Source organism: Labrus bergylta, chromosome 18 (assembly GCF_963930695.1).
Source record: "Labrus bergylta chromosome 18, fLabBer1.1, whole genome shotgun sequence".
NCBI lineage: Eukaryota > Metazoa > Chordata > Actinopteri > Labriformes > Labridae > Labrus > Labrus bergylta.
The window spans coordinates 2850941-2877982 of record NC_089212.1 but is presented as its reverse complement, the minus strand read 5'-3'; the positions used below and the strand labels follow the sequence as shown (position 1 = coordinate 2877982).

At 39.9% G+C, this 27042-nt stretch overlaps 1 protein-coding gene across 1 annotated transcript in view; it reads left to right on the top strand.

Moving 5' to 3' along the window:
- Window positions 1-26760, top strand: part of LOC109990850 (zinc finger MYM-type protein 4-like) — a 34067-nt gene extending 7307 nt beyond the window's left edge. The window contains exons 9-29 of the mRNA XM_020643092.3: window positions 45-260; window positions 464-614; window positions 5366-5481; window positions 5587-5949; window positions 6034-6184; window positions 7897-8072; window positions 8228-8405; window positions 10288-10401; window positions 10610-10653; window positions 11162-11300; window positions 16902-17047; window positions 17146-17260; window positions 17383-17634; window positions 18561-18634; window positions 19017-19131; window positions 19244-19395; window positions 19539-19653; window positions 20537-20794; window positions 22551-22662; window positions 22773-22841; window positions 24077-26760. Of these exons, the coding sequence (XP_020498748.1) occupies window positions 45-260; window positions 464-614; window positions 5366-5481; window positions 5587-5949; window positions 6034-6184; window positions 7897-8072; window positions 8228-8405; window positions 10288-10401; window positions 10610-10653; window positions 11162-11300; window positions 16902-17047; window positions 17146-17260; window positions 17383-17634; window positions 18561-18634; window positions 19017-19131; window positions 19244-19395; window positions 19539-19653; window positions 20537-20794; window positions 22551-22662; window positions 22773-22841; window positions 24077-24191 (3171 nt within the window). The 3' untranslated portion in view covers window positions 24192-26760. The remainder of the gene's footprint in view (window positions 1-44; window positions 261-463; window positions 615-5365; window positions 5482-5586; window positions 5950-6033; window positions 6185-7896; window positions 8073-8227; window positions 8406-10287; window positions 10402-10609; window positions 10654-11161; window positions 11301-16901; window positions 17048-17145; window positions 17261-17382; window positions 17635-18560; window positions 18635-19016; window positions 19132-19243; window positions 19396-19538; window positions 19654-20536; window positions 20795-22550; window positions 22663-22772; window positions 22842-24076) is intronic.
- Window positions 26761-27042: the final 282 nt, after the last annotated feature.

Here is a 27042-nt window from a genome sequence, read left to right as displayed (position 1 = left end):
GTCTTTCTTTGTCCTTGTGATCATGATCTCTGTCATCTCTTAAGGGGATTGAACACGAGGTCACCCACCAAGGCCGTCTGCACAGACTCTGCAGCGATGCTTGCTTCGTGTCATGGCGCAAGATGCGACAGTTAGCCATGAACTGTTGTGAAGGCTGTGGACTTTACTGCAACAGCAAATCCGGCTCTTGTCAGAGCCTTACAATCGACAGATCTCAGCTGAACTTCTGTGGTCCCACCTGTATTGGCACCTACAAACAGGTATGTGTTAGGGTTGTTATTCAAGAAGTAATGGTGCCCCATTTATAACCAAAGTATTAGAAATATGTCCGGCTGTTTTTACATATTTATGGCTCAAACTTAACAACCTAATTAGGAGAAAAAAAAGCACCCACAAGTTTATCAACAAATGTCCCAAATGTTGCAAAAGTGAACTTCTACAATTCTTGTTTTTTTCCCTTCAGAACTGCAGAAAAACTATTGACTGTGCCCATTGTCGCAAATTGACCGTGGTGTCCTCCACAATCATGGAACGAGACCAGAAGGGCAAAGTTCAGCTTTACTGTTCACCTGCTTGTGTGGAACGGAGTCGACCTCCTCGACACACGCTCACTGGTAGGACAACCACGAGACGCACCCTCACTTACCAGGGTTAACTGGTACTGAATATAGAGCGCCACAGGAATTAGTCCTAAAACCAGGAAGTAAGTTAGCATTTGAGCGCCATGGGGTCTAACGTCTAAAAGTCAATGTGGATTTTGAATGGGTTTGTGGTTAGACGCCTGAAATAAGGTCTGTGGTTAACACAAGCTGAAGACATGTTGGTGTTTTGTTAGACCACATAAACTACGTTAGGTAATACCCCCACTTATGAATTTTGAAGTTTTTACACGTCTTTAAAAAGGCAGATGCTAACAAGTGGCTAAATGAGACTACAGTGGTTGTCGGGGACATTAAACGTCATCAGGCCGGACACAGAGGGCGGGAACTATCTCACTAGTCTGAGATGTCTCCTGTAGGTTTAATCTTTAGGTTAAGGTGAATATTATGTTAGTAAACTATTTATTAAACTACGTGGATTAGTTTATCAGAGATCGTCTGAAGCATAACGCTAGTGACGTCACATTCATCCGACCGTGGTGTAGTTAGCTTTAGCATGACGTTATCTTTTTACTTCTGTCAGCCGCATTAACTCTTCAAACATCATAAAAATGGTGTTCATCTGTAAAGATTATCCTGCTGAACAAAACGCCTACGCTTCAGAAACGTGTGTTTGCCACAGAGATTATTTTCTGCAATGATCCAAAATCCAATGAAAAAATCTCAGGAGAATTCTCATTAGACCCCATGGTGATGCTAAGTCAGGGTTGGCCTACAAAAATACGTCATATGGTTTGTTCTCTATACTGTATAAAATCTACAGCTTGGCCATCCGTCTTCTTACTTTGTCAGTGGCTGTGAAAATATCATGGTTTATATTCCTGGCACCTTACATCCTAATGAGGGGATATTACATTTGAGTTTTTCTTCACCTTAAATTTGTATTTAACTAAATGCCTGGTGCACACAAGATTTCCAGATCATAACTGGCTTTGAAAACATGGGCGACCACAGGCTTGCTGACCGATTTGACCAATTTATTTTTATGAATTATTAAATATAATCTTTAATTGTAGTTACTCACACTCCAGTGGGGATGGACGACCTCTTACTTGACGTTCATACTATTATACTGATTTCAGAGACAGGAATTTATAAGCACTTGAGATATCACAAAAAAAAATGGACGACCAAAAAAATCATGTAGGTGTTGTCGTCTGCAGGTTGCACCAATATTTGACGTACTTTGCACAAAAAAAACTAAAAGGAAAAAAAAAAGGTGTGGATGATGTCATTGCTGAAAATATGGAATCTGTGTGGCTTAAACATTATGCAGCTCAAGCTGGAGGTGAGTTATAAACAAGTTTTCATCAAGTACCAACATCTGGTTTGCAAAGCTTTTAGGTCAACACTCTGGTTAGGTGTTGTGGTTTCTGCTCACGGTTTCTTTGACAGGACAGGATGGTTACATTATGATCATTATGTTGATCGACCCCTCACACGACAGGAGACTTCTTTTTTAGGCGGATAAGTAGTTCAGGCCAGCCTTGCATCTGGAACACCCCTGTGTTTGTAAAGGGAGGCGAATCAGACCCAAACCTGCTGAGTAATCCTCTTGTGTTGGTCCAGCATCGATTTGTGTTGGGCGTTTTTTGTACCATCTAGTGATAGCACCATCTAGTGATAGCATAAGCCAGTTCACACATCATTGCAAAAACAAGATGGCAGCCATCATGTCATTCTACAACTGGTCCTGATGCAAAAGTGAACATCATGTCACAAAACATCATCAGACTTCCAGGGTTAAATGTTCTGTTCATGCTTGGTATTAAACAGTAGTTATGGTAAATATGGCAAACTAAATAAATAGATCTTATGAATATTACTTAGTAAGGACAATGCTGATCAGGAACAACTACATTTACTACTACAGTTAGGGAATTGGGACTTTCTTTTAAGCATAGCTTGGATAAAAAGGTCCCAGAAGAAATCAGCAGTTTACAAGTATATACAGAATTTTGCATGTGGTATTAATTAGTTTACAATGAATTTTATTTTTTATTCGTAGGTGGTTCAATTCCAGAGCATATTTCCTTGTCAAGAACAGAAAAAATGCTGAATGCAATAGTAGGAGACAACTCTGATGTGGAGGATATGTCTGATGAAGATGATGATCCCGGTGTGGAACAACTTAGCAGTGAAGATCCAATTCCACCTTATTCACCTGAATCTGATCAGCAGAGCTGTGATGATAGTAACGCTGAGTCACAACTCCACCTGCATGCATCTAAACGTCATTCTGGTGAAAGAGAGGAAGAAGCGTGCGAACGTGATGAACGTGATGACCATCTCTATGCAGTAAGACCTAAGCGTCGGCGTGGTGTTCCACGAGCCAGCAAAGATGGAGATAGAGAGTGCTGGGACTCTGCTCCTTTTATCCCAGACTTAGTGCAGTTTGAGGCTGCAGATAAAAGGCTGCATGAGCGAGAAGACTGGCAGCCACTGGACTATGTAGAGCAGTACATTGACACAGAATTGATTACACGCATAGCTAAATGCACAAACGCTATGTCAGCAGGCCACAGTGGTGGTTCTCTGCATTCTGACACTAATGAGATTTTTCATTTTTTTGGAGCATCGATTTTGTTGTCTTGTGTGCCTTACCCAGAAGTGAGGATTTTCTGGTCCAGCGCCTTAAGAATATCTGCAATCTGTGACAAATTTCCTCTCGAGCGATTTTTAGAACTGAGTCAACATTTAAAAGTAGTTGTTGATGATTACATTTTCTCGGACCAAAGAAGAGAAGACAAATTTTGGAAGATTAGGCCTTTCATGGACCGCATTCTCAAAGGCTGCTGGCGACAGGTTCGGCCAGAATATGTGTTGATCACTGAGCAAATAATCCCTTTTAAAGGAGCTTGTCCATTTCGACAGCATGTACCACTGAAGCCCCAAGCACTCGGCATGAGGACCTTTGTGCTCGCTTCACCTGACGGCATTGTACTGGACTTTGAAGTGTATCAAGGTGCTAATGCACACAGGAGTTCACAGGCACAGGACACAGAGGGTCTGGGTCTGGCAGCCTTAGTCATCAAACGTCTAGCTAAAGATCTGCAACCTGGTACCAAGTTGTACTGCGATTGTTTTTTCACCACTGTGAAAGCTGTGGATCAGATGTTGAAGAAGAAGGTATACCTGACCGGTCCAGTGATGGAGAGCCGGGTCAACAAAGCGCTGAAGAAGCTGCCAAGCAACCTTCACATGAAACAGGATAGAAGATGTGCCTCGGCGGTAGCCACGAGGAGTGATGGGAAGGTGTGTGTGGTTAAGTGGTATGACAACAAACCAAATCTGATGCTTTCTGCTGCTCACGCTGAACAGCCAGGAGACACAATCCAACAGTGGTCCAGGAAAGACAAACAATATCTGACTGTGACGCGTCCAAGCATCGTGCGCGAGTACCAATCAAAGATGAGCGGGGTGGAGTTGTTAAATAAGGTGATGGCTAACTACCCAATGACTCTCCGAACACAAAAGTGGACAATTCAAATACTGATGCACCTGACTGATCTGGCTTTAGCCAACAGCTGGCTCTTGTATTGCGCTGACCACACTGAACAAGGCACTCAAAGAGAGGACCTGATGCAATACATTGACTTCCGCGTGGCTGTGGCTCTGGCTTTCTTGGCCAAAGGTGAAACACCTCAGGTCACTCCGGTGCCCCACGTCTCAGCTGGCACAACTTCTGTCACACATCTTCCAGAGATGGTCACCCTGAAGAACGCAGCGTGGTGCAGAGCAACAGGCTGCACTGAGAAATCTTGTGTGCGGTGTGTCACATGCGATGCGTTCCTGTGCTTGAAACCTGAACGGAACTGTTACGCAGTGTTTCACACGGGTCGACAAGTATGACACACTGGACTTACTACAGACAGAAAAGGTCGCTCCAAGTTTTGTGTATGGAGCAGAGAAAATCCATACAGTAACAAAACAGACATTTCACAATAGTTTTAAAGAATGCTGCATTGTCTGCAATTTAAGTTTTTTTACGGCCATGTTCAAACATTGAGTTGAACTCTCTGAACAGTGACAATGAAAAATGAGCAGCTCTATTCTTTGTTAAACACTGATGACCTTTGTGGTGTTGTGTTTTTTTCAAACTCAAGAAATATGTTTGCTGCATTTCAGAAAGGTGTTAGTTGTGAAACACTACGTACAAAATGTCCCTCTAAGTATGAAGCGTGATGCAAAGAATGCAAAACTTTGCCAACAAAGCAACCATTGTTCAGCGCTGTGAAACAGTTTTGTGTTGGGCAATGTTCTGACACTGAAATGAATGGTTTTGTAAATTGTTACGTACTGGTGACTAATTTAAAAAACTTTCAGTATGTACACAAGTGCATCTGTCTTTTTTTCAAAAACCTACTCTTGTTTAAAATCAATGTTTGGGCTTTGAAATAAACCATTTTATGACCTCCATTTGTTACTTATTTGTGTTAAAAAGGTAATCGCTTTTTCTTTTCTAAAAAATGTACTTTCTTTTTTAAGAAAATCATTGTTTCCAAACCTATAAAAGATACAAACAAAAGCTTGGAGCTCAGGTTGCTAAATTACATTTTCTATCCTTGATCTTTAAACATGACATGTAGTATCTTGATAAATCCCTGCAGCTTGAATCACCGCCTGAGAAGTGTGCTTAATTCTAAATATTGAATATTCATGATATTCATAAACTATCAGTTGGTAATGTTACTATTTCCCTGCAGGTGCTGCATTCCCCTGCTGCCAGTGCAGTGTGTCAGCTGTTCCTCAGTATCACCTGGCCATGGTGGACGGCACCATCCGTAACTTCTGCTCCTATGACTGTGTGTCTATATACAGGGTAAAGGCAAAAGCATCAGAACTTTATTTAAATCTAACAAAGATTGTCGGTTGATAATTAGTGTTTTAGATTTCACTCTTTTTTTTTTTTTACATTTCCTAACAGAAATCGGGGCGCACCTCTCAACCAGATCCTATCAACGGGACCTCCTCTCTCAGGGACCCCTCCCATAGAGAAGTCCCCAAATGGGGGCCCTCTGCAGGAGCCAGCTCAGTCCTTCCAGTCCCTCAAGAACAACCATCTTCAGTCCCCCATCCGGGCCACCATCCCAGTAATACCTCAGTGCCCCCACTGGTGCCCTCTTACCCGACCATGTCATCCCCTTCTGTCCCCGGGCAGCCTCAGGCCAGAGCGACGGCTGGTCAGCTCCCGAAACCAGCAGAGGGCAGTCCTGGTGACACCTCCAAGCTGAGCTGCCATGAGTGCAGCAAACAGTTTAGCATCAAGCCGCTGCTTTACAGCTACAAAGTGAGGAGCCCAGCTCACACATACAGATGCTCAACATGATACTAAAGCTACCTACATGATACTAATGATGTTCTTTGCCCACAGGGTCGTATCTGTATGTTCTGCAGTAAAACATGCTCCGAGCAGTATAAAACAGAGAAAAACATCACAACGGTGTGTGAGCACTGTAAACAGGAGAAGGTGCTCTTTGACACGATCAGCTACAACCAGCGGGAGGTGTCGGTCTGCAGTGACAGTAAGTTAAACACAGAAATGTCTTTACCCTGTACCTCGTCGTCTGCTTTGTTTCCAAGTGTTTCTTAGACCTACTAGACAGTAACTCTATCCAATCGTGATTTCTGATTTAGGCTTGTAGAATTGATCACTTTTGTCCATACGCAATTTTTATTAAAACTGTTCTAAATGTATGACGAATAACAGTGCTGGCCTTCAGTACTTTTAAACAGAATTTGGTCTTCAATTTTAAGCCTGGACTATTTGTTCCCCTCTTTTTTTTCTATGCAGCATCTCTCAAATATTCTACATCAGCCCACAAAATCCTTCAGCATAAGTTCACTAGAGGATTCAGTTAGACACCATTTGTCATCTGGACATTTAGAAACACTTCTAGCTGACGACTTTCTTAGTTTCTCAAGTTCAAGACAGTTCATAAAGCTATCTCTTTTCTCGTGAAGGATTTAAGCCATCGGGAGTCTGTAATCAGAGAAACAGCCTGAGCTTAGGAAGGTAGCAGCTGAGCTCGTACTGCGCTTTGTCATATCTATTTGTGTAATGGTGATGCTAAGAAATCAAAAGTGCAGAGATTCAACTGGAAAAATGCAAAAGTCAAAAGGTGGTCTTGACAAAAGATTACTGGAATCTTTCAATTTCAGGGGAAAGAAGTAAAATAGTATACCCACCGTTCTGCTCGAGGTGACTGGATTTAACTGGGCCTCCTGTTAAAGTATAGTCTAGAACTGTACTATACAGTTGTACAGTAAGTGTTGTCAGGTAACTGATATATGAAGAAGTTGATTGATTAATATTGAGACTTATGTGAACTGGCTCAATCGATCAGTCCAGCTCAGCTTGGTCTAAAACAGTAGTTCTCAAACTATGGTACACATACCACCAGTGGTACGCAAAGTAATCTCCACAATATAAAAAAAAAGTTCAGCATAAAACAAAATTTTTTGTTGTTGTTTTCGTACTCTTATCTGTCTTGTATCTACTGGGTTCTCTCCCCTGCTCTCTCTCTCGCTCTCTCTCACGCAGAAATGTTATGAATAAATGAAAAATTAAATAAGAACAGGTCTGAATTATACTTGGGCCCAGGTATCGTCTTTGTGTAGGAAACACTGGAGACTAAATATTTTCAAACAGGTTGTTGGTATAAAGTTGTCATTTTTATTGTTCTGCACTTATTTTTGATTTGGGCAAATGTCAGAGTTGTGTGGAGTTTAAGTTGCAGTTCTAGCGCTAGCCCTTAGTAGTCCTATAGCATGGCTGCCAACAGTCAATAATAAATAATATTATTGTGTTTAACGTTATAGTGTTTAACGTCTACCATAATGGTGGTACTTGGAGAGGTAGTACGGCTACGGCTCAGTTGGTAGAGTCGTCACCTCTCAACCAGAAGGTCGAGGGTTCAATCCCCTGGGCAACATGTCTGATGTGTCCTTGGGCAAGACACTTCACCCTGAATTGCTCCCTCCGCTTCAGTGGTGGTGTATGAATGGATTAGTTACTTCTGATGGATGATACTACATAGCGATCACTACCATCAGTGTGTGAATGGGTGGGTGTGACATGTGGTGTAAAAGTGCTTTGAGTAGTCGGAAGACTAGAAAAGCGCTATATAAACTCAAGTTCATTTAGTACACAGTCTAAAAAGTTTGAGAACCACTGGTCTAAAATGTTTTTTTCTCTTATTCTTAATTAATTTGCTTCATCCATTTTGTGTTCCAGGCTGTAAGCTTTACTTCAAAGCAGAAATGCAATCTCGTAACAGAGATCACCCCTGGCGATCCTGCACCTACTGCTGCGGCATCAGCCACAAGATGCTGCACAGCCACTACGGGGGCAGGATGGAGGAGTTCTGTAGACCCCACTGCATGTCCCAATACACTGTACTCTACTACGGGGTAAGCAAATAGATGTATCACTATACTGTATGCCATTGGTCACAGATGAATGTCTTACTGTAGGTTCAAAGTGGTTTGGTTAATCTTTCTAAAATCTTACTTTGTCCCCCCCTCACCCGCTGTGTTTTCTTCCCTCCCTCTCCTCCTCTCTCCAGATGGGTCGATGTGACAGTTGTAGGAAGCAGGGCTACATGAATGAGAAGCTGCAGTGTTTGGGTTCAGTCCGTAATTTCTGCAACCTGCCTTGTCTGATGCAGTACTGCTACCTGCACTTTGAGACAAGCCAACAGAGCAGCAGTAACGGTACTGAACCAACCCCAGAGAGACCCGATTGTAAGTTTTATTATCAGCCAAATGTTCAGACTGGTGCACACAGCTAACACCTCAAATGAAGTTATCCACATCTTTTAAATAGCAGAGAAGTAGATGTGACTGTGTAACATATCACTGACAACTTATTGTCCTTCAGTAACATGTTTTTATTTGCTTGAATTGTCTTATCAAGATACTAAAAATGCTTTATGAAAACTTAAATATCTCTATAAAAAACAGCCGACATGATAACCCTTCATGACCCCTAATCGGAGATTGTTGATTAACATGATCTTATCAAAAAGTAAAAACTGTAATAGCATGGGCCTGTTTTTCCTGAAAACTTCCAGCTTTCACATCTTTCATTTTACTGTGAGTACATTTTCTGATGATGTCATTTCATGTAGAGTTTGAAGGTGGAGATGACCAGCAGGTGGAATACATTGGGACATTTTAATCATGTACATGTCACTGCTGCAATTCAAATGAGAAAATTCACCTGTACAGCCTACACAGTTTCTAATTTATGTTCATTCATATTCCTGCATAGGATTTTCTACATTTGGTTACATTGTGCATTAAACGTTAGTACGCTGTCCCCCTCCCCCATCCTAAACCACTAGTTGCCCTGTATGCCACACAGAAACCCAGAACTCAGAAACTCAGAACACATGGCACAGAAACTCCCTTTAAAGCCTAACACTTGTGAAAAACAAAACATTTAGTCAAATACATATTGAACTCTTTGTAGTTCTGTATATATGCATAATCCTGATTAAATGTATCTATAGATTTTAACCAAAATAGCATGAATGTAATGTTCATCAAGTTTAGTGTTTACACATATAGTCACAGTGTTAATGTTGAAAAAATTACAACCTTTATAAATAACTAGTGCAGTGTAAAAATGATTTTGTGTTTGACAAAAAAAAAAAAGAATTCATAAATGGTATGGTTTGATTTCTTGTATAACCTTTCAGACTCAGTTTTACAGACTTGTGATATTAAACAAATATAAATACTCAAAAAGAAGGCTTATGGGGGCGCACTGGTGGCGCAATGGTTGGGGCACGCGTCCCATGTGTTGAGATTCTCGTCTCGAGCGGTAGGCCCGGGTACGCTTCCACCCGTGGCCCCTTTCCGCATGTCGTTCCCCGCTCTCTCTCCCTGGTTTCCGACTCTATCCACTGTCCTCTCTCTGCATTAAAGGCACGAAAAGCCCAAAATAAATTTTAAAAGAACAAGAAAAAAAGAAGGCTTATGTTGGATCTGACAATAAACTGATCCATCATAAACTCAGCTGGTCAGCTTCATGAAGGATGTGTTGTGATGTTTATAATCAGTTTTTATAATTAGAATCTGACTCGATCCTGATTAATGTCCAGAGCTAAAGAATATTACCCGCCTAATTCAAATTAGGAGCATCTCTCCAGTTGTGTTCAGAGTGGTAGCATTGTAACTTAGCCACAGGGACCGAACAGGTGTTTGATTGAATCTCTGTTTAATAATAATCATTCAAGTTGTACCAATGATGTGGCCCGCCCCCCCGAAGGTCAAGTAAAACAAAATTTTAAAAAATATTGTTATTATTATTTTATTTTTTAAAAGATTTTTCTGGGGCTTTTTGTGCCTTTATTGTAGAGATATGATAGTGGATAGAGTCGGAAATCAGGGAAAGAAGTCATTTAAGGATACCTTTCTGATAGAAAAGGACAGCTGTCATTAAAAGTAACAGATGAACACCAAGATTCCTTCAAGTGTTTGTGTCAGCATGTCGGCTTGTCCCCACCCCCCCAACGCTGTAAACCTAGGGGAAACACTGGTATCTGTATGACAATCAGAATTCTAAGATGTCATGTTTACAACACTTAACTAATTTTCTAAAGTTTCTCTCTTCTCCCAGCTCCAACCCAGCCTCAGCACTCCTCAAAGACCAATCCTGTTATAGCTGGTGTTGTGTCACTGGCCAATGGCTCTGCCACTCAGCCCAGTGTGACGGCAGATACTGCTCTGACTGGTTAGTGTTTACACACACATACCTCTGTATGGCTGTTGATACATCCCCAATAAGCTCAGTCGTTTGTCAACAAAACAGCCCACATCCAAAGCTGTCTATCCCTCACTGTCTTGGTCAATGATTGTTTAAAAGGAAAGAAAAATGTTTGGTATTCTTTCCTCATAGTGGGTTTTTAACACACTTTGTAATATTTGTCTTCCTCTTTTAGGGGCTCTTCCAACCTCCAACATTGAGAGCAAGAATCTAGACCATGTATGTACTCTCTCTCTCTGTGTGTGTGTGTGTGTGTGTGTGTGTGTGTGTGTGTGTGTGTGTGTGTGTGTGTGTGTGTGTGTGTGTGTGTGTGTGTGTGTGTGTGTGTGTGTGTGTGTGTGTGTGTGTGTGTGTGTGTGTGTGTGTGTGTGTGTGTGTGTGTGTGTGTGTGTGTGTGTGTGTGTGTGTGTGTGTGTGTGTGTGTGTGTGTGTGTGTGTGTGGTCCTCCAGTAGTATATCCAGTTCTTCTAGAGGCAGTCGCACTCGGAGTTCTTTTTCTGTCATCAGATCTACACAATGACAGAGAGCAAGAGAATTGAACAGTTTTAGTGCAATGAAAAAACGATGTGTGTGTGGTTTTGTTACACTTAACATACAACTGTAGATTTTTAAATATGTATATTTTTTTAAAGTTCAGCTTGTTAAGAATAGTATTAAATTCAGTACCCATCAATATCTTGATCTTTATTTTTCTTATTGCTGTTTTACTTGGGATGTTTATGTCCAGGCCAGTACTCAGACTGATGCCATGCGAGTGCCTGTGCCGCGTCGGCGTCAGATGAAGAACAAGTCTGTGATGTGTCGGCCGTTCACTCTGGACCAAGAGAGCATGTGCCAGCTGCCAACATCGTCCTCTGAATCATCAGGTAACTACCAAACATTTAGCAGTACTTTTTTTTTTGGAATTGCTCACACAGGAAACAAAAATGGCTGAAAATTAGGTGTCAAGTTGTGACTCTAGCAGCTTCTTGACAGTAAAATGCCAGACTTACTGTTTATGCAGACATCTCACACATCTTGTACCCCTCCACCATGACTTCTTCTCTATTTTACATACAATCTTTGATGAATCTTCTGTCCTGCTGGGTGTAAAAACATCTCTTCAAAATATTTCCTCATGTTTTCTTGTCAAACTAAACAGCTGATGGTAGCAGAGTAATCAACTATTGGACAGTTTCTGTATTTAATAAGTAAAATCATCTGTTTGCACAGTGCTTTGTAGAATATTATTTTCCACACAAGGTGCGCAGTGATACACCGGGAAACTATTGACCGTACGTCAAACATTTCAGGATATCCTGCCAAGACAATGACTGACCACAAAAATGACCAATCAACAGTTATAACCTGAGCAAACAGCAACAACAGTTATGTTGTGTAGCACTGATAGAAATAGCCTTTCTCCTTCAGGCCCTGCTGGGTGTTACCTTTGTGTTTATTGTCACAGCCCTATTCACCATCTAATTCATTGTTTTTTTTGGCTTACTTATTGATTCGTTGTTCACAACCAGCTGTTTCAATAATTACACCAGCTTTGCTGGATAGCTCGACGCAACCTGACCAGCCGTCTGCTGAAACTTCCACATCTCCAGCGCCATCACCAAAACCTCAGGGGGAAACTCAGCCTTGTAACGGCTTGCCGGCACGCCTTACTGGACGCCATTTCCTGGGCAAAAGAGAGACTGACTCTGACTGCAAGGTCTGCTCACAGCACAAGAGGAAGAGGGTGGAGGAAGAAGAGCAGGAGAGGAAGAAGAAGAAGATGGAGGAGGAGGATGAGGAGTCAGAGGGGAAAACTGAGGAAGTGGCAGAGGAGGGTGTGAGCTTGCATGATGACAATGACGGGGAGAGAAAGGAGGAGGAGCCTTGTGAAATGAAGAGTTGCAAGACATTGAAGAGACAGACTACATATTACTGTAAGACATGTTCAGGAGAGCCCAGCCTCTGTCCTGTGCCATGTTTTGAACTCTTCCACACCAGACTGATCTACAAAACAGCTCCTGAACTGGAAGCATAAGGTGAGCCCTCAGAACAACACAAAAGAGTCAATCAGTAAAACTCCCACATTCATACATTCATAATAGCAGAATTCAAATAAAATAAAATAAAAGTAAATGTTTTTAACCACAGCTGTATCTGTTAACCCTTCATAGCGTGTTTAGTAGAATAATAAATTTGCTTTTCCACATAAATTCAACTTCTTAAAAGGGTCGAGTTTGTCACCCTGGGTTTTTCTCTCCACAGCTTCCTGACCTGCTGAAACCAGAAGTTTATCTTCTACCCTGGACAGCTACAGAGACAGTTTTCAGAACTACACTACTTCAGTGACCTTTAACCCCCAATGTGTGGTCGTCTTTTTAACTTGAATAAGCCAACATGATCATGTTACTAACAGCATAGGTAGAATGACAATACGTTTACAGAAGCTGCATGGATGTGTATTTGCAAAGAGAGCACAGTGCCGTTCTGCACTTAAAGGAGTGTTTTGATATTTTTTAACAATTAGCTAAAGAAAGCAGTATTTAAGATCGGGACTTCCTAAAGAAACAAGGTGTTTCATCCTAATCTTTGTGTTTCTGCATAAAGTAGTCATGTATGCTCACAGTAAAGCTGATTTTCTCTCACCCAGGAGACCCTTTTGACCCCTGGGAAACAAAAACACAACAAAACATGACCAACAAAATGATTCTGTTGGGTTCTGGAAGCAAGTCGTTAATGCTAAGTTATTCTATTATACATCCAATGATGAGAAAACAGATCCCAGTACAGATATTTTTCCTGTTGAACACACTTAAGTGGACTGACCGGTGGTGCAGTAGTTAGCACTTTTGCCTCATAGTGAGAAAGTTAAGGGTTTGAATTCCCATCGGACAGGAGCCTTTCTCTGGGCTCCTCCCACAGTCCAAAAACATGCTCGTTAGGTTAACTGGTGACTCCTCTTTGCCTGTAGGTGTGAATGTGAGTGTGACTGGTTGTCTGTCTCTATACTGTATATCTGACCTGTGATTGGCGACCAGTCCAGGGTGAAACCCCCCCCCCCCCATGACAAGGCTCCAGACCCAAGAAAAGCGGTATATATAAAGGATGGATGGATATTTTCCAGTATTCAAGGGCTGAGATTGGACTCATCACCCCTGCAGATTTTCATATAATTTTCTGTGACAAAGGACATAAGGCATCACCCCCCCACCACCACACACACACACACACACACACACACACACACACACACACACACACACACACACACACACACACACACACACACACACACACACACACACAGAGTGAAGTACCATGTTCTTAGGGAGTCCCATTTATGATCCACGCTGCACAACAGATTCACATTGCTGTCTGTATTCTCTACCCTTTAAGATTATTTCTGATTTAAAGTTGTATAAGTGGTCTTTAACAGGCTGAGATAACTTCCTGAAGTGCTTCACTGACCTGCACAAGGTGCTGTAACATGTCCCTAAAATACCTCATCAATGAGTCTCTCTCAGTACATTCAAACGCCATTAAAGCTGAACTCAATCATCGGTGTGTTGTACAAATCTGACGTTGCGTTCACTTGATTTGTGTGTTGTGTAACTTGTGCCAAATTCTTTTCTAGTGGGTTGTTCTACTTTAAAGGCACACACTCGTGCTTCAACTACTCATATCACTTTCTGTTATACAGGCTGAAGATGCATTTGCAGTTTGAATAGCTTCTTAACCTGATTCTCACTGTCATCAGGGTTATTTGAGCTAACCTGCATGCACAGATGAAGCCCATGGAAAAATATGTCACACACATACTTTTATTTTATGCTTGTTCCAACGAGGTCCTACCTCAAAATGGTTTCTAGAAGTTTAAAATGGTTTATTAACTACTGATACATACAACAGTTAAACACATTTTTACTGAAGTTGACTGAAAATGTGCTCGACATGCAGCTGGATCCAGGCTACTGTGATGCTCCATACACTTCCTTCGTTTGAATAAAATACTTTTAAGTATAGAATTCCTGTTACGTCACATGTTGTGTTATTTGAACCCATTGTTAAACTTCAGCACACTTTCATAAAATAGTTTTTTTTTTCCTCTAGATAACACGCCATACTAGATTAGATATTCTCCTCAAAGAAACGTTCTATCCAGCTTGAATTTGAGATGTGATTGGTTGAATAAATGCAGCGTGGATCTGTTGTTCAGAGCAAAATGGGTAAAGTAGAAGAAATGTGACGCGGCTCAGGTCCTGCAGAGACCTCCCTCTGAAGGCCACTAAGACAAGTTGGAGGTCTGAAGTTTGGGTTTGCTCTCACTGCCATCCTGATAGAGGTTTCACTTTCTCAATAAACCCCCCCCCCCCCCCCCCCCCCAAACACTTGAGTATTGAAGCGTCATGTTGAAGACAACAGCATTGATTTGTTGAGTGGTGATCTGACTTGTACTGTTAAACTACATTTTAGTATTTTATGAATGTTTGATGTATAAACATGACTTTGCTGCACCTCATAACTGAACCACGGTTGACTTTAGTTCATCCACCTGCAGTCAGACGAGCGGACTCCAGCTGTGTTGAATCCATCATGTTTACTTTTTACCTGATTACTTCATGTCTGCCACATTTTTTTTGTTTGTTTCAACTGTATCAGCAAAATGTTTCTACTTTTCCCTTATTAAGATCACACTGACATGGACCACATTTTAAAGTCATATTTCATTTTTCTACACTTTTGTTTTAAATGACTCGTGTAATGACCTAAAAGTGATGCTGTGTGTGTTTCTGTCAAAGAAGAACAAAAAGACAATAAATGTCATTTGAGAGCGAAATGTTGTTTCTGGGTTTTTTTCTCAATGTTCTCACACAGTGGTTACCTGCATGTGACCACAAATAATCACTGAATTAGAAGTGATGCTGTTTAAAATGTACAAAGGATTTTCAACATTTAATGTATTATAAATGCAGATGAGAAAAGATTTTCACAGACTGAAAATGATTTAAGTCACAGAAAAGTCTCCTGACTGCCTCTGGACAGAGAAATCAAAAGCCTAATGCAGAGAGTTGACACGGGGTATTATGACTCCTCTAAGTGAAGCTCAACTCCAGTGATAAAAGGATGAAGATGATGCAGTAGATGTTAAAACAATCAAGCTGGGCTTTTACAGAAAAAAATCAGGCTCAGCACTTAAATTGTCTGGACTCCGTATGACAGTGCACTCTGCTTTGTCACAGGTCAAATATCTAATCATTGCATCTTGTATAAAAAGCAGGGACGATACATCTTTCGTTTAAAAAGGCTCCCTTGAAGAAAAAAATATATGATCAAATACTGCAATCTCTCGTACATAGATGTTCTAATGTCTAATTCCATGTCTGCAACTGTGTTTGACATTTACAATATTTGAGAGAAACTTACTGTTTAAAGGGTTGGGTAGGGTTTTTGTTTTTAGTACGTAAAATGAATACATAAATGAGGGCTGGTTCAGATATCAATTGTATTGATAAATTGTATTTGTGGGAAAAACAAGATTTTCAAAAATGAAAATAAAAATCTTCTGTTTTTAATTTTGAAACTGCATAGTGCACTTTTAAAGAAATGTTTACAGCTTTCATTTTAACCTTATTCATCCTCCAAAGGAAATTCAGTTTTAACAATAGAAGTCGACAAATTAAGTTGACTTTTATTGATAAAGTAAAAAGAAAGTAAAAGCAAAACTTAATTTCTCCAGAGTTTTTAGAGGGGAAAAATGATTACAATTGTAAATCAGAGATTTAATTTTTAGGCCTTATCACCCAGCCCTAAAACAAATACATGACGTACATGTACAGTACATATATATAAATCTTTTAAATATTAACTTAACAATCTTTGTGATTTGATGATTATTATTATCAGGATCTTTAGTAGTTCAAGTGCTCCTCAAATAATAGATTCTTCTACTGCGATTTTCCTATAATTATTATGATTTATATTAAATTATAATTTCTTTAGTAGGTATTGCTGCTATCAGCCTTCTAAGAGGTTTATGTTTTATATTGATGTAGCATCACTCAGTCACAGCTGCACTTCTCAAGAGAACTAAAGGAAAAGATGCTTTTTGAACGTTTTATAGCAAATTATGAAAAAGATTTGGAAAAAATCTACTTCCTGAGCTAGAGTTAAATCATTTAAATTAAGCTCTCATATTAATGGAGATTTGTGATTGTGAGGATGATAGATATTAGACAGAGATCTTTTTAAAGACATATTTTAGTTTGACATTTTCAGTGTCAAAAAGAACTGTGACTGTTTTAGCAGCCTTAAAAGAAACGAGTGTTTGAATATAATCATGTTGATTGTGGGATGGTTAAATGATTTTGTCTTTTATTTTACTTTTTTCTTTTTCTATTTCACCAAGTAATCTGCTTAATAAATATTTATGAATTATAAAAGATCATAATTGTCTCTCTGTTTATTGATCCCTTCTTTATTTTCTCCAGCTCTGCCTCTGCCCTCCGTCAGCTCCTCAGCAGGAGAGGAGAGGGTGAAGGTCATAATGGTTCCAATACCAGTTCCAGTCTTCATCCCAGTGCCTATGAACATGTACTCCCAGCACACACCAGTCCCCATGGCTATGCCCATGCCTGTACGTCCCAATACATCTTAAACTCTACAGATTCAGAATCATGACGTTCATGCTTACAGGAAGTGAAATATGAATTATGCTCTTTAATTCCTGTACAGATTCCAGTACCCTTGATTGTGCCACAGAACAAGGAGATGAAGGATGCAGCTGTCCAGTACGAGCCTTTGACTGTAAATGAAGAAAAACAGAAAGATATACCTCTTCCCATCACAGGTGAGGGCTTAGATAAATCATACTCATTCAAGTCAGTGCCTTCATCCAAACTTTTGCTACATTCAAAAACCAATTTCAAATCATTAATGCAACAAATTCCTTCATGTAATTTCTCTTGACAGACCCGAGTAGTTCGTTTAGCGGGGACACAAAGTCAGAGGTGATCCCACCCACACTCCATGATGATGAGGAGACCCACAAAGCAGTGCAAGCCGAGCTGCCAATCAGCTCAGAGAAGAGCACAGAGTCAGCTCAGCCCAAACTGAACATCCAGCCAGAGGAAAGCACAGCGACATGTGAGGCACCTACCACCAGCGCCGAGGATCAACCGCCCTCCTCCCCACTGATGGACCTAGAGAGTGACTTCCCCTCTGGTGAGACACAATATTCTTTCAAATGAACCGCAAACTGAATCAGTTAAAGCTCCTGTTAGAGGTTTCTTTGTTGGTTATGGGAGAGACTGAAATGAATATTGAGGGGTCTAAAAATGACAAACAAGACGAGCCAATGAGCCAAAAACACAAACAGTTCACAACAGTTATTGTTGAAGTCTTTCTATGTGATTGTTCACACTTAAATATAATATAAATCAAGTATATCCTCTGAAAATAACTCTGTGAGTCATGACTGTCTACAATGGGTGTAACACCCGAGTCCCACTGTCTGTGATGTTTTCAGAGTTTTCAGAGTCCTATCTTCAGTTTGTTTACATCGCCAGGACGGCCGGCTGACTCCTCCCCTCATGTATAAAAGTTGTTTAATTGAGGGACTAGAGAAAAGAAGAATAACATACTGTACTCACTGCTTAACTGTGTTTCTAGATCACGCTCATTTCAGGTAAATTTACATGCAGTGTGAAGATACCAGCATAATAAAGATCACTAGCATTAGCATGCTAACACAACAATGCACCGTGAGTTGTTTTGGTTTCATGCTGGTGCTCAAGGGCGACATCTGCTGGATCAAAAAATCACATATAAAGACTTTAAGGTCACAAACTGCTGCCCTAGCTCTAAAAAAAAAAGGCAGAAAAAGCCCAAAAATAAGCCTTTTAAAAAAAACATATTTTTAACAAGATGGCTTTTTTACAAGACAACATCAGCAAAGACTGCTTTGCCCACATGGTTGGCCAGAAACGACCCAAACCACGGTGCACTGGTTGGCCAATCAGTGAGCTGATATCCTGAGTGGGCGGCCAGGGCTTTGACTAAAATAATATATTTTTTTGCTGAAGATGATTATCGATTAGAGATAAAAACAGCTCTTAAATATGTCGTTTTTTTGTGCCTTTGTTTTGCAGAAATGGATCCGAAGCCGCCTGCTCAACGGAGAGGAGTTAAGAGAGCAAGAGAAGCTTCTTTAGCTCGGAAACAGGTACGACTCCCCTAATAAAGTAGCAGGGTTTTTTTGGGCCAACAAATTTAATACATTGGCCTCAAACTTAAAAAAAAAAATCTTCTGCTTTGCAATCATTTACATCATGATGTGTTCAGGGGCTGTAGGAATCTGAGGAGGCTAACAGGGGAGGTTACTGTTCCATTTTAAATAGTGTTGACGACTGTTATGTATGGAAGCCCATTTCTGCCAGTTAAAAAAATAAAACTGAAAACTTTTTTTTTCGAAATTATGAAATAAAAATTTGATAGTGTGACATTCATATATTCATACATGTCAGAGTGTGTGTGCTGCCCACATGCAACTATTCAGCTGTTACAATCTACATACTCAAGCTTTAATTTAATTTCTTTCCATTAAGGGTCGAAGGCGATTGGTTGCCATGGTGACTCCAGCCACCCTCAAACTGAACCACGTTTATGGGGTGAAAGCCTGGAGGAGCTGGGTGCAGCAAAGAAACAAACAACAGGCAGAATGTGAGCCATTTTTTATTTGATCATTTCTTCATCTTCTCTGACACATCGAGTGGGTCAGTTGTGGCCTAACTTATTCCACACCAGTTTTAACTGACTGTCTTTCTCCTCGTAGCAAAACTAGTAGACATCAAAGAAGACATCACTCAGTGTGACTCTGCTGAGCTGAGCTTTGCCCTGTCTCACTTCATCAAAGAAGTGAAACGACCAAATGGAGAGAGGTACAGCCCAGACAGCATCTTCTACCTGTGTCTGGGGATACAACAGGTACACACACACACACACACACACACACACACACACACACACACACACACACACACAAAAACACTGTGTCACTGGTATTCATTAGATTTGTTGGTGTATCAGTTAATTCATTTCCTGTTTTCTGTCTCTATATTTTTTCACAGTATCTGTTCATGAAAGGACGAATAGAGAACATCTTCACTGACGGGCTGTACAGTCCGTTTGCTTCTGAGATCAGTGGGATGCTGCAGCTCTGGAGACCTAAACTCCTGCCTGATGGTATTCATTCATGTTCTGGATTCAGATTGTGTACAACTTTAAAGTGTACAGAGAATCATAACCGAAAAGTGCAACTCTATAAAGCACTTTAATAATTTGGTATTTAGGTATATTTCCTTGTTTTATCTGTGGTCAGCACTGTGCAGTGGAAAGAGATGAGAGAGAAACCTCTCTGACTTCAATGAGCTTAAGTTCAGATTTTATAACCAGCACTACAGGAAGCAAGAGGCCAAACAAAGAAGTGAAAAGCAACGAAGGGCAACACACACACACACACACACACACACACACACACACACACACACACACACACACACACACACACACACACACACCAAATAGGATACACTGTCATTGGTCACTTAAGGTTCAAATGAGCATCTCAAGGCCTGTGCAGTCTCATACATGAAATTTAAATGGTCTTATAGGTAGATGTTAACAACGGCTCTAAAGAAAGATCACTTTTTGGGATTCCTTGAGGATAACTTCAAAACCTTAAAGTTCCCCCACCTTGTAAGAAAATCAAAGACAAACAGTGTGATTCAATGTCCTGCTCTGAAATAACACGGCTGTGTAGATACATCAAGCTTAAAGCAGTACAATGAAGCCATAGCTTTAACACATTGGACAAATGAAGAATTACAGCCATAATTATGTTTACACCATATCAGCCTTTGCAGCATTTCTTTGCTTCCCCCTTGTGGCCAACCTTATGTTTTCACACAAGTTTGTCAACACTATTTTTTTTAGTTAGTTTCAAACTTGTCTTTGTTGGGAAAGAAACTTGAATTATACAATATTGTCCCTACTCTTTTCTGTCGTCATATTTAAACTTAAAAGGAGTTCTAAACTAAAAGGTTCTTTGCTTGTCTTCCTCTCAAAGGTCGTATTTATCCTTCCCGTGTTGCCGAGTCCTACCTCTGGGAGTGTAAGCAGCTGGGAGCCTACTCCCCCATGGTGCTGCTCAACACGCTGCTCTTCTTCTGCGCCAAGAACTTCCGCTTCAACACACTGGCACAGCACCAGAGCCTCTCCTTCACCAACTTCTTTAGATGCTCCGGAGCGTACAACAAAGCGGGCACAGTCCACTTCCTCCGACACCAGAGAAGCAGCACTCCCACGCCCCCCCGGGAGGAAAGAGGTGGGTGTATGAAAGTAATACAAGTACCTCTTTTAAAGTTTAGATATGAGAATCAGGGTTTATTACCAAGTACACATACAAGGAATTTGACTTGGTGTATTAGTGCTAAACAATTAACAAGGAAATAAAGCAGAACTAGCAACAACTTAAATAATACAGTATAAGAAGATATTACAAGATATAAAATAGAATTTAAAAATGTAAAATATAAATTATAAAATATAAAAATATAAAAATGTACAAAAGGTGTAATGTAGGAGCTGTGCAGTGGACTCACAGAGTGCATGTAAGGAAGATACTGAAATATCAATTATTTATGTTTTAATGTACTCAATAAGAATTGAAGGTCATTCAGAATTCTCTGAAATATTATCCAGAGAATGTCTTTCATCTTCTCTATCATTAGCACTGCAGATGGTTTTAGATGAAAATACCTGCCAATGCTTTTTTTTTTTTTTTCTTTGAAGGGACATATTTCTCATTTACAAGTCACCTGTTATTGGCAGCTCGGCTTACAGTACCTGATGAAGGTCGGTTAGACAGAAACGTTGTACTCTCTAATAAATATCTCTGCATAGAGAGAGACAGTGTGCCTGGAGCCTTTCTCTCTGTCTTTAACAAAAAAAAACAAAGGAAGCTCGTTGTATATTTTTCATCATCTCATTCCGTTAAAGATTCAGACATATTTCAAAGAGAATTCACCAAACGGAGAACCATTTATGGATCTGTCTTTGCATTGCTACTTGTTGAAAAGTTTTTCAAGTTAGATTTTTTCTGAAACTAGAATTAGATTTAAAATATTCTATTCTTTATTTACTGAATGCTTTATGCCAGTGGTTCTTAAACTTTTAATGAGTACCACCACAGAAAATATTTGGCTCTCTGAGTATCACAGTTATGACCAACATTAAATTACAGCAGCAGAGGGCTACTTAACTACCATTTTATTCCTGATTTTATTTAGTATTGACGGCCCACACTCTGTGACCTGAGCTCGTTGTCTGTGCCTTTCTAAATCCAGACGGGTTTTTGAGCGGGTGCTGAAGCGTCACTGGCACTGCTAACGTCTCCACTTGTGCTGGGTTCACTGTTGTTGACTTCAGCTCCTGCTGTTCTGCTCGATGTTTACACCGCCCAATATCGTATCGAGCCACAAATGTGGAAAATGTTAACTTGTCATATTTGCTTCCTCCATTTGCCATCACAGCTATGCTTGTCAACCAGAGAACCACAAAGAAGTATCCGGCACACCACTCAGACCACAGTTTGAGAAAAAAATGCTTTATGCTATCCCTGATCTTCAAACAGATCTGTAAACAAAATGATGACTTTTTATTACCATGACATACTTTGCTTTTCTTTGTTACAAGACTGTAACAATGTTTGCAGTTTGAAGAGAAGTAACAAAAACATCACAGAATGTCAAAATAAGAAAACAGGACAGAACGCCAGTCGTCTTTGAAAGAAGTCAACAGGTTTGTCTTTAGAAGCGGAGTCAGTGTTTCCTTTATAATGCTGACTCACACTTTCATGTCCCAGCACTTCAAACATCACACTGAGGTCTTTGTCGTTCCTTTTTTGTCCTCAATGTAAAAAAACAACAACATTATTTTGGTTTCATATTGTCATATTGCCACTCTCACTGGCAGCAGAAAAAAACAAACTTTATACTTCCTCTTCTTGTTATGTGGTGTAGTGGCAGATGACCAGCGTATCATCATGCTGGCTGTTGTTTTGGTTCTCTTACTTCATTTAGAGCGATTGAGAAAAAGGAAAGGGGAGGAAGAGGGAGACCTGTTGATGCTTGAAAGTGCCCCCAACCCTCTGCGCTGTCCTGTCCGGATCTACGAGTTCTACCTCTCTAGATGGTGAGACAGAGAGACACCTTCAGTGTTGATGGAACAATATATGGAACAATATTTTTCAAAAACTGAAACAAATGCTTCATCTGCTTTGTCCTTGTCCTTTTCTTTAACAGCCCAGAGTCTGTGAAGAGGAGAACTGATGTGTTTTACCTCCAGCCTGAACAGAATGTGCACACAAACAGGTCAGAGTCGAACACATTTTTTTACTTATTAATTTACTGACAGGATTTCAGACTTAAATGATCCTTTTCACAAGCAGACATTTCCCCCTGATTTGAAGCTCAAATGCTACAAAGGTAAGGATGGTGGATTGTTAACATCTGCAGGCACATGAGGTACTTGCTAGTCCATTACCTCCCCTTAGACCACACCTCATGTTAACATTCAAGATATTTGTATGTAGAAATAGGGTTTGATCATTTTACTTGATAGAAGTAGTATACATTTTTCATCAGTAACGTCTAGTAATTTAAGCCTTTTCTATCAATACGTTTAATGGAGGCTGTATGGTGGTGCAGTGGTAAGCGCTGTTGCCTCACAGCGAGGAGGTTCCTGGTTCAAATCCGTGTTGGACAGGGCTCCTTTCATGTCACTCAAGGTCACCTTACAGAGAAAGAAAACAGGTGATAAAAACAAGAACACAATCAACTACATAAAAACAAAAACAGCAATAGAAAGAAAGGTGTGGTCAGACAGAGTAAGCTATTCTGAAAATATGTTTTGAGGTGTGATTTGAAGGTGGGGAGAGAGTTAATGTCACGGATGGTTAGTGGGAGAGAGTTCCAGAGACGGGGGGGCTGTGCGGCTGAAGGCGTAGGTGTGAATGTGAGTGTGTCTGGTTGTCTGTCTCTATATCCTGATATTGACCGACGACCAGTCCAGGGTGTACCCCGCCTCTCACCCAATAACAGCTGGGGTAAAAAAGCGGTATAGATAATTGATGGATGGATGTTTAATGGAAACCTTAGTTCACCTGCCTTGTTGGTAAGCTAGTCTGTTTACCTGGTGGTTGCTAATGGTAATATGAGCTGGAAATGTACACCTTTCTCATTGCATTGAGTTACAGTTGCAAATAGAAATGTTAGCTTGAAAGTGGTTGAATGTGAACAGGATTCTAACGGGAGCCTTTATGTTATCATATATGTTTAACTTTGAAATAAGATTTTCCTCCAGATTTGTACTACCTATTGTCTTTTAAGTTTCCATTAAGTTTGGAAACAACAAAGATTTTTAAGATCCCTAAATTAAAATAACAAACCAGAAATACAGCAGAGCAGAATTATAGCATAGTTAGAGCTTTCCAGCCTTAGCCTGATATCAGAGGAAATGTAAATGTGTATCTCCAGTGCTATTGGTGGACAGCAACATGCACTGGTGTTACATACATGTATTAATGTTCAATGTCTTGTCTCAACAGCCCCTTTTGGTACACTTCTCAACCATTAGAGGCTTCCACTCTGCAGAGCATGCTCACACGCATCCTGAGTGTCAGAGAGGTTCACCTGCAGCAGGAGGATTCAGGTTTACAGTGATATGAAGCTCTGCTCATCACATCCTGCGGATCATCATCTACTCTGTAAAAAAGAAAAAGAAAAAACAAACACACTCTGATGTCGAGTGAATTACAGCTGACACCCATCACTCATTCAGACTGAGACTGTCAGTCCTTTGAAATGTGGAGGCGCTGGAAAGAAGGAAGACACGCACAAAAAGAAAGGACACTTGATAGAAAAGAGAGAGAAATTCAAAAAGGGTGGAATATATTTTGTTACCTCAGTTGCCAGCCCCTGCCATGATAAGTTAATGATGACTTCAAGAAACCAGATACTCTCACACATCAAGTGTTCAAGGATATCATAAACATGATCTTCTTTCTCTTTTTTCACACCCGTGTGAAACTCATGCCCATCATTCATCACTTGTGGCAGGATTATTTACAACAGAAATATCAATGCCTAGCCTGAACTTCTCAGTATCAGATAAGTATGAGCAACAGATTGTACGTGACAACAGGCAACACTTTTATTAAACGATCGCCTCCAGCAGACATCTTGTGCTTTTAAATCTCACCAAAACATAAACGATATATTCTCACATTTTGAGCAGGTTGTGTAAATTGACAGTGTTACAGAAAACTTAAAGATAATGTGTCTACAGTTCCAGTGAAGCACTCCCCTCAATGTTATTCTGATCAATGAGTCATTCAATGTGCAGTTTGTACAAACAGCTTCACATGGTTACTGATCGGCCTTGATCTTTTTAAACCAGTTTACTGTTCACCTGTGTAACCCATTTTGTAATAGTAGAGGAGACATCAGGTGCCTCTATTCTTCTGCAGTTTCATGTTATATAGTTACCTGATTTCATGTACATTTTATTTTATTTTTCTTCATCCTGTGTGGCCTTATTTCCCCCTCCCTCTCTGTGACCTTGTACGTCCATCTGGGTTCAATATACCATCACTTCTTCCTGTGAAGGTGAAATGAAGAGCTCACTATGTACACCCTGATTATCATCATTTACAGACTAAACCTTTCCATGAATGGAAATGTTAGCCTCCTTTTTAAAAAACGACAACGGGACCTCTGCTAGCTGTGTGTGTTGTGTGTACATATTTATATGTTTTTGTCTTTGTTTTTCACTTATAGTGCCATGATTGCTTTATTTTAATCTTCTATCCTCCACTGAGGTTTACTGTCTCTTGTAAAGGGTGTGTATGGAGTGCAGTATGGGATGTTTTGATCACACACAGTTAAAGACGTGTTATGACAGTGTGCCTAAGATATTTATGACTGTGTCAGCAGTTTCTTTTTTGCTTTGCTCTTGTGTTCTGAATTATTTGGAGAAGTTATTAGTCCATAAAACCAAAATGTCAAGAGAAAGTTGAAATAGAAAAATAAGTTCACACATTCAGTAGAAGTGCCTTCTATAAGAATTTTTTTTTTTTTAGCATTTTGAGAATTTCACTTTATTCTTGGAATGCAAATAAAAAGTATCCTTCTGTTATAATAATTATTATTTTAAATATCTGGCACCAATACTGAAGATATGAGCTTTTCCCAAACCTTGAACTTTTTCTCAACATTTGGTCTTCATTCAAAGATATGAAAAATAAAGAACATCTTTGTCTTTTGTCTGGCCGTTACACATTTCTGTATTGAATCATTTGAAAATCAATAGGACTTAAATTTGCATAAAGAGAGTCATGAGGGCTTCAAAATGGATAAAACTCTGGACCATAGTGTCGGTGTTGTGTTACTGTGATAAAATGTCAAATCTAAACCTGAACCATAATTCAATGCTGGTCTCAGAGGTGTTAAAACATGTCAGGACATGATACTCATTTATTCTGTGCAAATGGACCCTTATCTGTTTTTGTGCTGTTTTCTGCTGTTTCAGGAAGTTTGGATTTTTTTTTTTATCTTCTGTGAGAGGCTCTGAATTCAGCTGGTTTTCTGGAAAATTGTTCACACATTTTCAGCTTAATGAAAAAATATTAGCATTTCTTCTTCTACGTGGCAAAAAGAACTTCATTACCCAGTTTGGGTCACTCAAAGAGATGGTGTATCTTTTTGTCACACTGTTTTAGTGTCGTCATGGCTACTTGCATCCATTGTATCTGTCATGGAGGTCAATGTGCCTTTTCTTTTGGCTCATGTTTTTTTTATTATCTGTTCAAATATAAATGTGTTTTATACATTCAGATCCCACCAGTGATTATCTGAAGGTCATATGTCTATTTAGCCCTTAATGCTAACATTAAGCATTCACATTCTGGACTGATGCTAAGCTATCAGCTTTATTATTGAAACATTTCTTAAATAACATGCTACGTCACACCATCACCACTGCCAGTACAAATGAAATATTACTGTCTCTGAATATTATAAATATTAATACAAACATTTGAAGATTGTAAAAAAATGAAAAGGCCCAAAGACAGTCACTCTTTTTATTGATCTGTACAAAATGTTTCCAACTGCATATTAAAATCGTGTCTTATTTCTTTCTTTTTAAATTTTAGGCAAAGCTAAAATGTAATGTGGAGTGTATCAGAAATTTGTGCTTTGAAAGTATGATTGATAAAATGTGTACATTTCTTTTGGTGCGTGTGTTTGACTTTGTTCACGATCAGTTTATCCTCTCACTTCTCGCTCAGAAATTTGTTTTGGTTTGTTGGGTTTAGTAGAAGCAGCGGGAGCAATTTGTCTCGCCCAAGAACACATCAGACATGTTGCTGCAGGGGCTGGGAATCAAACCCTCAACTCAACTGAGCCACAGCCGCCCTCATGAACACTACAGATAACATCCATGGTGACATCAGCCTCCTTAGGACTCAGTATGTAAATTAAATCCACATGTAGTTTAATCTGTTCAGAACCA